The sequence below is a fragment of the Carassius auratus genome, chromosome 25, assembly GCF_003368295.1.
Source record: "Carassius auratus strain Wakin chromosome 25, ASM336829v1, whole genome shotgun sequence".
Taxonomy (NCBI): domain Eukaryota; kingdom Metazoa; phylum Chordata; class Actinopteri; order Cypriniformes; family Cyprinidae; genus Carassius; species Carassius auratus.
The window spans coordinates 1,614,155-1,627,717 of NC_039267.1; the positions used below are offsets into that span (position 1 = coordinate 1,614,155).

Below are 13,563 nucleotides of genomic sequence, written 5' to 3' on the forward strand. Positions count from 1 at the left end.
GCTTCTTTTCTTACTTGTGGCGTCCCACAAGGCTCTATCCTTGCTCCGATTTTGTTTCCACTGTATATGCTTCCTCTGGGGTCAGTTTTTAAGAAACACAATGTCTCATTTCATTGTTATGCGGGCAATAAGCAGATTTATCTGCCCCTGGAACCTGATAAGAGGGGCATGGATACTCTTGTTGGCTTGTCTTGCTGATGTGAAGGATGACTATAAATTTTTCTTAATCTCAATGAAAACAAAATCGAGATAATTGGTTTTGAATCCTCAGAAGCCTTCAGCTCCTCTTGTTTAGATTTAGCTGTGCTGTTTCCACTTGTCAAACCAGTAGTGAAGAATTTTTTTTTTTTTTTTTTTTTTTTTATTGCTCTCAAATTTGACACACAGATTAGTTCAATGGTAAAGAACAGTTTGTTTATTTTCATCTCAGAGCCCTAGCCAAGGTAAAACCACTTCTTTCTTTTAAGGATTTTGGAAAAAGTGATTCATGCCTTCATCTCAACAAGACTAGACAACTGAAACTCTCTTTATTATGGGCATTAATCAGTCCTCTCTGGCCACATGTGATCAGAAATGAGAACATATAACTAAATATGTTATGTTACTTTAATTTAATAATAATGTATATATATATATATATATATATATATATATATATATATATATATATATATATATATATGATATGTAAAAACTGATAGCCTGAATGCATTTTTTCAAATCAAAATTTACCGTTTGATTCGGTGTGAGTGTACTGTAATGACTCTCCGCGCCTCTCGGTGGCGGGAAAGTCTGTTGTCTGCGTGATGACGTCATGCGGCGGAAGCGGAAACGCTCTTTCTCTTTTCCGACTGTGTTCGCAACACAGCGGCACATGTGCGCGTGTGAAATCATCGTAATCGATTAAAATGCGCATCGAGAAGTGTTATTTCTGTTCTGCTCCGGTTTATCCGGGACACGGAATGATGTTTGTACGCAACGACTGTAAGGTAAAGATGCGGATAGTTAGCGCTGTCAGTCTGCGTGTTTATCTCCGTGTAAACTGCTGTGAGCATTAGCATTAGCATGTTATCTAGTAATACTGAGTGAAATTGAACTGTTTTGATTGAGTCCTATATTAGTGTGTGTACTTTTTACTCAGAATAGTCACGTTACCATAATAAATGTCGACAGAAACATGTTTATCCCATGACATAATGCGATTTTAGCGTGTTTCTGTTACGTGTTAAGAAGCGATTTAATAGCGAGGGACATATAAAAACATGCTATTACTGTATGTATGTATGTGTGTGTGTGTGTGTATATATATATATATATATATATATATATAAACATACCATGACAAAAAAAAAAAATGTTAGTAGTATTAAGGAAGGTACCGTAGTTTTGTCATAATCTCAGTTTGTGTTGGCGCATATCAGTGTGAATCCTGACAGAGGTGTGTGTGTGTGTTTGTTTCTGTGTTTTTTGAAGGTTTTCAGGTTTTGTCGGTCCAAATGCCACAAAAACTTCAAGAAGAAGCGAAACCCAAGGAAGACCAGATGGACCAAAGCGTTCAGGAAGTCAGCGGGCAAAGAGCTGACAGTGGTGAGAGACACAAACACACACACACATACACTGATTCAGCTGTTCATTCGTCAAATTAAACACTGCTTGTGTTTGTCAGGATAACTCACTGGAGTTTGAGAAGCGCAGAAATATTCCTCTCAAATACAACAGAGAGCTCTGGAGCAAGACCAGTGAGTACACACACACATCCACACACACACTTACACTCACTCTCAAAGACACACACACTCACTCACTCCCACACACACACACACACTTACTCACTCCCACACACACACACACTTACTCACTCCCACACACACACACACACTTACTCACTCCCACACACACACACACACTTACTCACTCCCACACACACACACACTTACTCACTCCCACACACACACTTACTCACACACTCACTCTCTCACTCACACACACACACACACACACACTTATTCTCAAAGACACACATTTACTCAAACACACTCTCACACACACTCATTAATGTGGATCACTCTGTGTGTGTGAACAGTGGAGGCCATGAAGAAGGTTGAAGCCATCAAGAACAAACGGCAGGCTCGCTTCATCATGAACAGGTGACTAGCTTCAGTCTAGTTCTTCTGGAACTGAACGGATCCATACATGTGATCGCTCCATGTGATATCATTTTAGAGACTCTTATTAATAGTCTATTAGTTTATCTTTTTTTTTTTTTAAGGTTTTCAGTTTTCATTTAAATTCTAGTTAAAGGTTTTGGAATTCTCGTGCATTAAGTAACTTTTTTTTTTATTAGAGTTTGAACCTGTAAATATAGATATAGCAATATAGATTTTATTTCATTAAAGTTTAAGAAAGAAAAAAAAAAAATTTTATGCAGAGTTTTTATTTTTGTATTTTCCGTTTTCATTTTAATAAGTTAAGGTTTTTGCATTTTCTTATGTCTGTAGTTTTTATTTCAGTTTATTTTGCCATATCAAATAAAACAAACATATTAGGGTTTTTAGAATTTGTTTTTTTTGTTTTCCTTTTAATTCTGTTTTAGTTTGGTTGCAGTGCTCCTCATTAACATGAACATTTCCATACGTCCTCAGGTTGAAGACCGGCAAAAAGCTGGAAGATGCAGCAAACATCAGTGAGGTGAAGAAGAACATTCACCTGATCAGAGCTCCACACGCAGGTGAACCTCGCTGCTCAGACGCTACCTCACCCAAACCTGTCCCATGATTCCCTGTTCTCACCTCTGCCCTCTCTCTCTCTTCAGGTCAAGCCAAACAGCTGGAGGACAAGATGGTCCAGAAGCTGGCAGAAGACGTGGAGATGGACGAGTGAAGCCAAGAAAACGCTTCTCATTGGGACTTTAACAATCCTTCTTCTTTTGTGAGCATGTGGTCAGTCTTGATTTGCATAAACGTGAATATTGATCAGAACCAGTGTCGACCGGACGGAGTCAAAGTTTCCCCAGGATTAATACTCTTTAAAATCACCTTCCCCGTGCTCTAGCGGCTGAATATCATTCTGGGCATATTAAGTGTTCACGTGAACTTTATAGACTTAAGCAAAAAATAATTTGAATAAAAAAAACTTCTAGTACATCTGTGTTCATTTTGAAAATGTGATATTTTTCGTGTTTCTAAAGGCCTAGGTGCCAACAGTATGCAGATATGTGAAAAATATCCATAATTTTGGCTTAAAACGTGTTTTAAGTCTAATTGTCAAATAAAAACTATCAAAAAATTAAAATATAATGCTTGTGTGTTTATATTTTATTTAATGCATAGTGTATTTAAACAGTTTTTTATTTGTAAATGACATTTTAAATGTAGAATTTTGGTTAAGAATTGTTTAAAATATTTTTAACTGTAGAATTACATGCTTTATTTAAAAAAAAAAAAAAAAAATCAGTTTTAGTTACCAAATTTTTGTTGTTGTAATTTAACATTTTGTTGACGATACATTTTATCTTAAGTAGGGTACATATATTTTACTTTAAATATATTAAAAAAATTGTGTTTATATTTGATGCAGTTTAAGTAACAGTCCAAAACAAATGCAACTGTATCTCACAAAATAAATACAACAGACAGGCGTTAAAAACATGGCTAATATTTAATGGTTCCAGTTAATGAGTGCATAATGTCAGTATGTAACTGTAGAAATGAAATGAGCTTCATATATTGATTCTGCCACCTGAGAGGGAAGCAAAACCGGCTCTGACAACCAAAACCTGATTTTAGAGTAAAACGAAACATGACACTTCTTAAAAAATATTACAATTGCTTCTTTTTACAAAATAATATTGTGCCATAATTTACAGATGGCTTTTTCAGTGAACTCAGAAAATAATGTAAACATTGCACACACAAAAAACCCCACACATCGCACCGCTGCATATTCAATACTTTTCTGAGATCTTCATTAAAAAATTAAATAAATGAAATTGATATTAACCGTTATGGATAGCTGCGTGCATCCGCCCAAAAGAAGAAAAATAAATGTTTTCATTGTAAAATAATTGCATCCAATAAGGCACTATATATAGTCAAACCAAAAACGATTCAGACAATTTTTCACAAATTATTTTCTACGGTTTATAAAATGCTAATAAAATATGAGAACTCCAAGTAATGCTTAATTTTCTTCAGTCTGTGGTGTAAAAATCTTAAAGAAAAACACTCAGGTCAAAGTGTCTGAGTTTATAGAATTAATTATTTATAGACTTTATAGTTTATGTATGCAATTATAGCAAAATGGTGTCCTGCACCCACTATAACTAAAAAAGTAATAATATCCAAACGTATATCTGGTGTCTGAATGGTTTTTGTTCTGACTGTACGTGTAAACTCTTTCTGAGAGCTTGATTCGAGTGCAGCTTGATAACCGTTGATCACACACACATCACAGGCCGGTCTTGTGCTTCCTCACGAGCTCCGGGCTGGGTCTCCAGACTCTGTAGAGCTCCTGCAGCGTCCGCACGTCTTCAGCCGCGTCGTGAGCCCCGTAAGACTCCTGCAGAAAGTGCTGGACCAGGAACTGCTGCGTGTATCTGGGCAGCTGGAACATCTCTCTGCTGAGCGTCAGTGTGTCCACGCATCCGGACACCACGCTCTGGAAGTCCTCCAGCAGGTCAAACTGGGCCAGGACGCGGGTCACGATGGGCCAGTCGAAGCGCCTGCTGTTGTGTCCCACCAGAAAGGGCTTGGGGAAGGTCTTGAGGAAGCAGATGAAGTCGCTCAGAGCCCGTCTGTGAGGGACGGTGGGCACGGGACGGCGTCTGAGGAGCAGACGGGAGCCCTCTACAGTCAGCCCTGTGACTCGGGACGCCCCGTCTGTGATGGAGCAGCGCGGCTGCAGATACACGTTAAACACCCGGTGCCCGCTGACGGCCGACAGCTGCACGATATCACACGCAGACGTGTCTGATGAGCAGAGACAAGAGCAGGTAAGTGTACATGAGCTTTATACTTACATTTGGGGTTTTTGGTGACCATATTTTAAAATATATAGACAATACATTACTGTACAATTAAATCCAATGTGTTACAATTATGTGTGTGTGTATATATATATACTAATAGTATCCATTATCCAACAAATTTTAAATGCTGCAATATATATATATATATATATATATATATATATATATACACACACTATTTTACTGTACAATTACATGCAATGTGTTTTTATATATATATATATATATTTACTAATAGTATCCATTACCCAACAGGTAATGCAGCATTTAAAAAAATATATATTTTGCATATTAAAAAGTTATGTGAAATTACTGGTTATAATTATATATAATTTTTTTTTTTTTTTACTTATAGTATCCATTATACAATATATTTTAATGCAGCATTTTGTTAAAAAAATAACTTTTAGTATGAAATTACATTAGGTTTTTAATTATATAAATTTTTTTATTATATAATTATATTTATTTTGGTGACTATATCATAGCCATTTTTATATATTTTACTGCAGATTTTCGTGCATTATTTTACCTTTTTTTTTTTTACATCTTTCAGTTATAGTTAACATTTTTAATGTAGCATTTTGGTGACTTTTTAATATATAAAATATATTTTAGTGTAGAATTACATTGTATTTTCAAATTTAGTATTGACATTATAATATCTAAAATGTTTTCCTAACTCATTTGTACAATAAAATATATATTTATAAAATATGAATGAATTATATAAATTATAACGGAATTAATTAAGGAATTAATCAATTCATACATAATTAACAATAGATTTAAGACGGGCATGTTACATTATAGAGATGGATCTCTCTAGTTGTGTTCATTATAAAAAGCTCAATAGATCAAAATATCTGTTTAGTATATTTAACAAGAGTTTAGAAAAGAGTTATCATTACCGAGTCCGGTGGTCTCCAGATCAAAGAACACGGGCGTCTCTTCGTCATCGTCGCGTATCATGACGTTAACGTCACCGGTAACGTTACCTGTTCAAAACACAAGCACAAGCTCACTAAACACCAGAGACTGTAGAAGTACCCTTGAAGAGACGTATCTAAACACTCTCCAGAGCTCACTCGATCCCAGCACACAGCTAGCACAGACCCGAGTGTGTGGGAAGCTTTAGCACGCGGAAGCTGTGAGCTCGAGGCAGTTCAGTTAGCGGCTAGTCAGCGAAACACGCGAGGACTCACCGCTCGAGATCCACCGGAAGAGCCACGGGAACATTCGCGCGATCGGCCTCATCAAACACATGATCAGCTCGATCAGGGAGCGCTTCAGGTGATTCCCGGCTGATTTCTCGCGTTCGGTTTCTCTCATGCTGCCGTCAGATCGGTTTCGTTTCTCCTCAGCTGAATGTCAATGATGAGTCAAATCACAGCCCACGCCCGTTACAAAACAGTCACCATGGCAACAAAACCCTGTCTAATGTTTATGTTATGACACAGTTCTCTGTTAACTCTTACAGTACCGTGACTTTGAACACTTGTAACGCATTTCTCATAATTTTGACTTGATTTATTCTCAATATATTTATACTTTGTTTCCAAAATATTTCCACTTTATTCTCAAAATATTTCGAATTTGTTTCCAAAATATTTCGAATTTATTCTCATTTAGATTTTAATTCCAAACTATTTATTCTATATTGTTGTTAATTTCGACTTTATTCTCAAAATATTACGACTTTGTTTCCAAAATATTTCGACTTTATTCTCATAATTCCTATTTTTTTTTTTTCAATGACTATTTTTACTTTTATGTAAAGCACTTTGAATTACCATTGTGTATAAAATGTGCTATATAAATAAACTTTATTCTACTAATATTAATTCTTCTCGAAATATTTTGACTTAATTTTCAAAACATTGTGACTTTATTTTCATAATATTTTGAATTTATTCTCTTAATTTCGACTTTATTCTCAAAACATTTTTACTTTGTGAAAAATATTTGGACATTATTCTTGTAATTTCAACTCGATTCTCAAAATATCATGACTTTATTCTCAAAACATTGCAACCTTATTATAATAATTTTGACTGTCAAAATATTTTGACTATTCTCATAATTTCAACTTTATTAAAATATTTCCATTTTCATATTTTGGACTTAAAAATAAGTTGACATTATTCTTGTAATTTCAAGTTTATATTTTTATTTTATTCTCAGATTGATTAGAATTTATTCTAATTTCTTAATTCTAGATTTAACTTAATTCTCTGTTTTTATAGAAAGCATAGGTTTCCACCCTCCCTTTCTCTCTCTCAGGAGACTAAGGAAAACAACAGTAGCTTTATTTTCTTATTTTTTAATAAGACAATGATTATGTTGTTTTTTTTACATCCTTACATTTACACATTAAAGAAATATTACACAAATTGCACTGTTTACAACTGCGCTCACAAGAGCACAAACACAAACTCCAAAAGCACAAATCTGTTTGTAGAGACGGTCAGTCCATCAAAACACACAGAGCAGGATCATTCAACACAAAATAATCATCATATGCAAGATATTACATTACTCAAAATGCTGAAAAACATACTCTACACAAGTGCATGCGCACACGCTTTAATCGACGCAGAATTATGTGTCTGCATTTTGAAGAGCACACCAAAAGTTAATCACCATAACAGTCAGTTTTGCTTTTTCTTCTTTTTCAGTTCAACTCACAGTGGAGTGACAGTTTAAATAGAATTAAGATTCGTTTGCTAACCTGCCATCATGTTTATTGCTAACTACCTAAATCTGGTTTAACAAGTAAACAATTGACAGCAACTCATCCGATTATTGAAGCCCATTTCCACCCTGTCTTAATTATCACATAGTTAGAATAATTATGATTTTAAAAGTCCAAATGATCAAGTCGATGTTATGACATAAAAAGGCATAGTTATAAAATAATTTTAAATTATTATCTTAAGTTAAAATTGTCATACTAAGTCAATTATGAGATTAAAAACATATATGTTTTTCTTTATATCTCAATTTTGACTTATTATAATTCCAATTTAGTATGTCAGCTTTTAAAGTCAGTTTCGACATATTATAAACTTCAACTTTTATCTCATAATTAATTTTAAAGTCATAATTTTGACCTTTTTTTCGATTTAACATTTTTAAGTCATAATTTAGTCACAATTTCGGCTTTCATAGTTATGAATTAGCACAGTATAAAATCATTTCAACTTTTAAAGTCATAATTACAACTTAATATTCTTACTAAGTACAAGTCAATTTCAACTTTTTAATTTGACTCACTAAAGCATGTTATTATTTTATTTTCTTTATTTGGCCTCCATAACTTAATGAGTTTTGGAGACACAGTAAAAACTTCCAGTGGCTTTTCCTCATGCACGGCGCAGTTTTACAGACGAAATCCAGTCGTTTCAATAGAAGCAATGGATAACAGACCTTTTCCACACAATATTCTTCATACATCTTAATGCATGTTAAATACGTTAGGGACTGCATTCATTTTTGCGTTTCTTTGCACAGAGTATGTTTCAGGCCTTAAACGTGGTCTTAAATACAGTAGCTGTAAAATAGAAACTCTGATAATAGTGTGGCATGCTACAGTGATTACATTCACGTATGCAGGACGCAACAAACAACCGTTTCCTTCTTACTGCCTGTTTAGTGGACTTAAAGTTCAGTACCCAAGTACACTCACCAGTAACATAAAAACATAGCTTAATGTCTCTTGTGATATTGCACCATGGTGATGGTTTCTTGCAGTAGGCTGATATGACATAGATATAGACGTAGATATCTGTAACAGCACATCGAAAAGAGTAAACAGCTTCTGGAGACACATTCCCTGCACATAAACGTACTATATAGTTAAGCTTCGAGCTTTTTGCCGTTACATGTCCTTGTTTTTTATTAACTTTACTGCTATAACTTTGCATGTTAATCTACTAATGAGAGTTTAAAGGGTTAAAATCATAATGAATCGGCTCTAAATTAAATCCAAGTTTTTAAACTTAAAGGATGTTATGGCAAACTAAACGTGCGACTCCAGATGGCACAAAGAAACACCGAAAATATTCATACACTTGAAATTCACAATAAAATATCAGCATGTGTAAAACACAATATACTTAAAAAATAAAATAAAAAAAGCAATATTTTCAAGTCCTGATTTGGTTGCACATAACACTGATGTAAAAAAAAAAAAAAAAGGATGGCGAGTAAATTAAAGAAAAACACACATCTGATCTGACTTTTCATCCCTTATCATCCTTTTTCTTTTTCATCTGAATGGAAAACGTGTTCCTGAAACCAAAAAAAAGCCAAAAACGTGAGTTAAAGCACATGCACGGGTCAGATTTCACCGATTTCGCATAGAAAACCAAGATTTGTTTGCATTATGCAAAAATGCGATGAAATTAGACCCAAATCGTGTGCGTTTTTGTCAGACCCATAAGAAACAACACACACACACACACACACACACGCGCTCTAGTTTTCGATCTGCAACACGAAGAGAAATTATTTTCACATGGTTCAACCAGCAGCACAGGGATCTCAGCTATTTACACGATTCGTTCCACCGTTGTCAATAATATAATATTATTTTACATATTTAGCACGTTATCAAAGGTTTTAATGGTAGAGTGAAAACGATACGGCATGCAGTCAGTGGAAGTGGCTTGACTTCTCATTGGCTCAGGTCTGTAAACATGAAAATGGACATTAAAAATCCCTCGTTCCCTGCTCAGCTCTTCTTGTTGTGAAAGCAGACCGGTCCAGCAGGTCCGCTTCAGTCAGTAGCCCATCATCTTTAACACCTTCCTCACATTAAGTTCACTGGAAGCCGAGCATTTGGAGGCTGGTTTCCAAGCGTTTTCTCGTTCAGGACATCCGTTGGTGTTTCTGCTTTACCAGCTCTGGCTAATGTTGGACGTCACACCATAAATTCGTTACTCCCGTACAGCACCAAAGGCTGAGAAGAGCCGAAGTCACGCTCTCGTCTCCGGCCGCTGCTGGCTTCTCCCGGCTCGCGGGGCTTCGGAGGACAGCTTCGGTTCCCTCTGGGCCGCGGAGGGGTTTTCTCGGAGCTGGAGGCACATCGAGGGGTCAGGGAAGCCCGTTCGGAGCCCTCCTGGTCGGGGAGGATGTGCAGGTCCCCTGGAGAGGTGGAGGAAAACAGCGGCCCGGAAGAGGACGAGCGGAAGCGATAGTGAGGTGTGGACGACACGGAGGACAGCGAGGCTACGGCAGAGTCCACCGAGTCCAGGGATTCGGGCTGACGGCGTAAACCACGTCTGCTTTTGGACTCGGACTTCCTCCAGCGTGTCGCTGACGACGCACCGGGGCTCTTTTCTGGAAAAAGAAGACGTTTGTGCAGTAAGGGACAAGAATAGGGCATTCCCAAAATATGTGTGATTTTCCTTTCTGGGTGAACTATCCCTTTAAAACGACTTCTTGCAAACAAACTAGCGTGGTTACCCCACTGATCGGACACGGCACCTTCCGACTCCATCAGGTTTTCCGAGCTGTCTGCCGTTCCGATCGATGCTTCCGACTCCAGCATCTCGTCATCGGACGCTCTGGGATCCAGAGCCAGCATCTCAAAGGTCAGTTCCTCCCTAAACCCAAGCCATAACAAAAGACATTAAGACCATAAACGTGATGTCATAACGTGTGACTTCTGACTGCTCCAGGGACACAGATGATACTCAAGACACTGAAAGCGTTCACTAACTTCTCTTTCTGCAGGTTTTCTATCTGCTGGGTCAAAACGTTCTCCTCCTGCTGCATCGCTGCTTGCTGCTGCTCACTCAGCCCAGGCTCCGCCCCCTCCTCGTCTGGCTCCTCCCTCTCGGCCCGAGGGCTCAGCGGAGGCGAGGGCGTGTGGAGGCCGCTTTTGCGTAAACGTGTCTTACCCTGGAGAACATAAACGAGTCTTTAATGAGTAAACCTGGAGTCATGCTGGACCTGGATTAAATTACTGCAACACATACAAGTAGGGATTTTTTTTTTTTTTTTTTTTTTTTTTTTTTTTTAATCTGTTTATTCTGATCAAGGCAGATTTAGTTGATTTAGTAAAAACATTAACATATTACTACAATATTGTTATATTTTTAATCAAATAAATGCATTAAAAGAGAGAGACCTTTACAAAACCGCAAAAAATAAAAACAGGATATAATTTTTTTTTTTTATAATTATAGCCTAAATTCAGATATCAAATGTGATTTTTTTACAAAAAATCATAACAAAATTAGCTTAATTAAGCTCCCAATAGAACATTAAATAAACCCGCCAAAATAATATAAAAATAATAAAAAATAATTATATAAATAATAAAAATGTGTTTATATTAAAGATATATTTAGAACCTAAATTTAATGATCACAAATGTATTGTTAAAATAAAAACATTAACGTTACAGGTAATAAGTAAAGCTAAGATTAAACCAAAATACCAAACCATAAATAATACATAACCAAAAAATATAATGTAATCTTAATTTTTAGATGTTAAAAATTTGAGTTTATCATTCTTAAAAACTAAAGCTTTTTTATCAAAGTGAAAGGCATTGTTGGTAAAGTTAAATAAACAAAAAATATATAAATGTTGCGCATACTTAAATAGTTGTTTAAATATAATTCATATTTGACTGCCAGATTAAATTTGTCTACTCTAATAGACAGTAAAAAATTATAAAATTATGTGTGTGTGTGTGTAAACTTGTTTAAATAAAAGGTCAGAATTATATAAAACACATATGACTGTTTCTGGCTTGTGTGTGCATGTGAATGAATAAAACACAAAGTCTAGCACGACTGCAGCTTAACAGGTGAAAGACAGACACACACACACACACACACACTGAGCTTTACCTTCTTCACTGCGTTTGGCTGTGTGTAATAACGCAGCGAGAGGCGAATGCAGGAGAAATAAAAGAAGAGGAAGTGTTAGTGACAGCAGCACGCTGCATGCGCGGTTAACACAAGACAAACATCAGGCCGCTCCTCACAACCAATCACACGACAGCATGTGTGTGTTAGCTGAACGTCCTCAACAGCGCAAATAAACACGGATGGCCAACGACGCTGCACTGACACTGGGACGGACACGCACTCGAGGATACATACCGCAGGGACACTTCTTGACATGCCAATAAACCTAACCGCAATTAGTACTGGTTTCTGGAAGAGGAGGATGGGAGAAGAGGACAGGGAAGGAGTGAAGGGGAGAAAACAGGATTAGAGGAACGTCTGGCCGGAAACAGAACGGGACGTGAAGATGTGTCACACTTTCCATGAATGAGGGACACAATAAGACTTGGAAAAAGACAAAGGTCATATTGATGAAAGCTATTTTTTTTTTTAGAATATAAAGTTTGAACATTTTTGCAACCAAGCATCCCATAATATAACATGACTGAATACAGCTTAAAACACTGATTCGCCTGATTTGATTTGAGTGATCAACATTAAACATAAAAATAAAGAGAAAATAATTATATATATATTTTATTATTATTATTTTTTTTAATTACAGATGAAACCTAAATTAAGATGTCAAAAGGGATATTGATTTAGAAATAATATAGATTTTTATAAACATTAATACGATAAAGATTAATAAGATTAATTATAAAATGTAAAACAAATATACATATAATTTATATTAAATAAGATTTCTTTATAGCCTAACTTAAGCTGTCAAATGTGAATATTTAAAAAAACAAATAAACATTACAAATTAATTAATATTTAACAAATAAACAAAAAATAAAATAAAAAATGTGATCGCATAATTAGCCTAAAGATATTAATGTAACATTAAATTAACAAAAATAAACCCACAGTAGTTACATTTATAATATATGTACATTTCATTATAATTTATGTAAATATTAATATGTATAAATATAAGCTATTAAATGTGGATGTTAAAAAAATAAAAAATTCAGTTATCATTAAATAAACTAAATAAACAAAAATAAATAGAGTGTTTATATATATATTTATAGACTAAATTAAGCTGTCAAATGTGAATGGTTAAAATAAACATATCAACATTACAGATCAGTGTAACATTAAATAAGAAAATTAATAATAATAATAATAATAATATATCAAACCATCAAATGTGAATGGTTGACAAAATCATCAAGTTGGCTCCTCTTTTTACTAAAATACTCCACAGCTGTCAGTAGAAGGGGAACAGGGGATTTGTGCCTCTGTGTTTCTCGGGACACTTTAGTTAGCAGCTCATTGATGGAAAGTGGGGCTTGATAAAGGGGGCGGGGTTTAACTGGGAGGGCCATGAGGTCAAGGGTCAGTCTGGGCTCTGAGAGGGTCGTATCACTCACCATGGATCTCCGGATGTGTGTCAGGCGACTCTTGGCTTTGTTCTCAGCAAACTCCAGTGTGTTGATGTCCTTCAGACGGGCTTTATATTTCCTCATCTGCTCACAGATGATCAGCTCCACACACCTGAGGAGAGAGAGTTAAAACACACCGATTCACACCTGAATCGAACATGCTGAATAAACATAAGGG

General features: G+C 35.7%; 3 protein-coding genes across 3 annotated transcripts in view; 2 read left to right on the forward strand and 1 right to left on the reverse strand.

Annotated features, from left to right (window-relative positions):
• LOC113042956 (contactin-1a-like) overlaps nt 1-13,563 on the forward strand; it is a 551,632-nt gene that overhangs the window by 200,464 nt on the left and 337,605 nt on the right.
• LOC113042966 (probable ribosome biogenesis protein RLP24) lies at nt 824-3,286 on the forward strand. The gene is made up of 6 exons (XM_026202009.1): nt 824-989; nt 1,474-1,587; nt 1,667-1,739; nt 2,084-2,147; nt 2,643-2,728; nt 2,813-3,286. The coding sequence occupies exons 1-6, from the start codon at nt 909-911 to the stop codon at nt 2,878-2,880; spliced, it is 486 nt and encodes a 161-aa protein (XP_026057794.1). The 5' UTR covers nt 824-908; the 3' UTR covers nt 2,881-3,286.
• LOC113042963 (uncharacterized) lies at nt 3,635-6,508 on the reverse strand. The gene is made up of 3 exons (XM_026202005.1): nt 6,232-6,508; nt 5,938-6,024; nt 3,635-4,967 (listed from the first exon to the last, which is right to left on the reverse strand). Exons 1-3 carry the CDS (start codon nt 6,356-6,358, stop codon nt 4,447-4,449), a joined length of 735 nt encoding a protein of 244 aa, XP_026057790.1. The 5' UTR covers nt 6,359-6,508; the 3' UTR covers nt 3,635-4,446.

Excerpts from the sequence above, each read along its gene's own strand:
- LOC113042966 (XM_026202009.1), top strand. The coding sequence starts at position 909 with ATGCGCATCGAGAAGTGTTATTTCTGTTCTGCTCCGGTTTATCCGGGA. Across the intron at positions 990-1,473 it reads TTGTACGCAACGACTGTAAG|GTTTTCAGGTTTTGTCGGTC; the intron begins GTAAAGATGCGG and ends TGTTTTTTGAAG. Across the intron at positions 1,740-2,083 it reads AGAGCTCTGGAGCAAGACCA|TGGAGGCCATGAAGAAGGTT; the intron begins GTGAGTACACAC and ends GTGTGTGAACAG.
- LOC113042963 (XM_026202005.1), bottom strand. The coding sequence starts at position 6,358 with ATGAGAGAAACCGAACGCGAGAAATCAGCCGGGAATCACCTGAAGCGC. Across the intron at positions 6,025-6,231 it reads CTTCCGGTGGATCTCGAGCG|GTAACGTTACCGGTGACGTT; the intron begins GTGAGTCCTCGC and ends TGTTTTGAACAG. Across the intron at positions 4,968-5,937 it reads TCTGGAGACCACCGGACTCG|ACACGTCTGCGTGTGATATC; the intron begins GTAATGATAACT and ends TCTGCTCATCAG.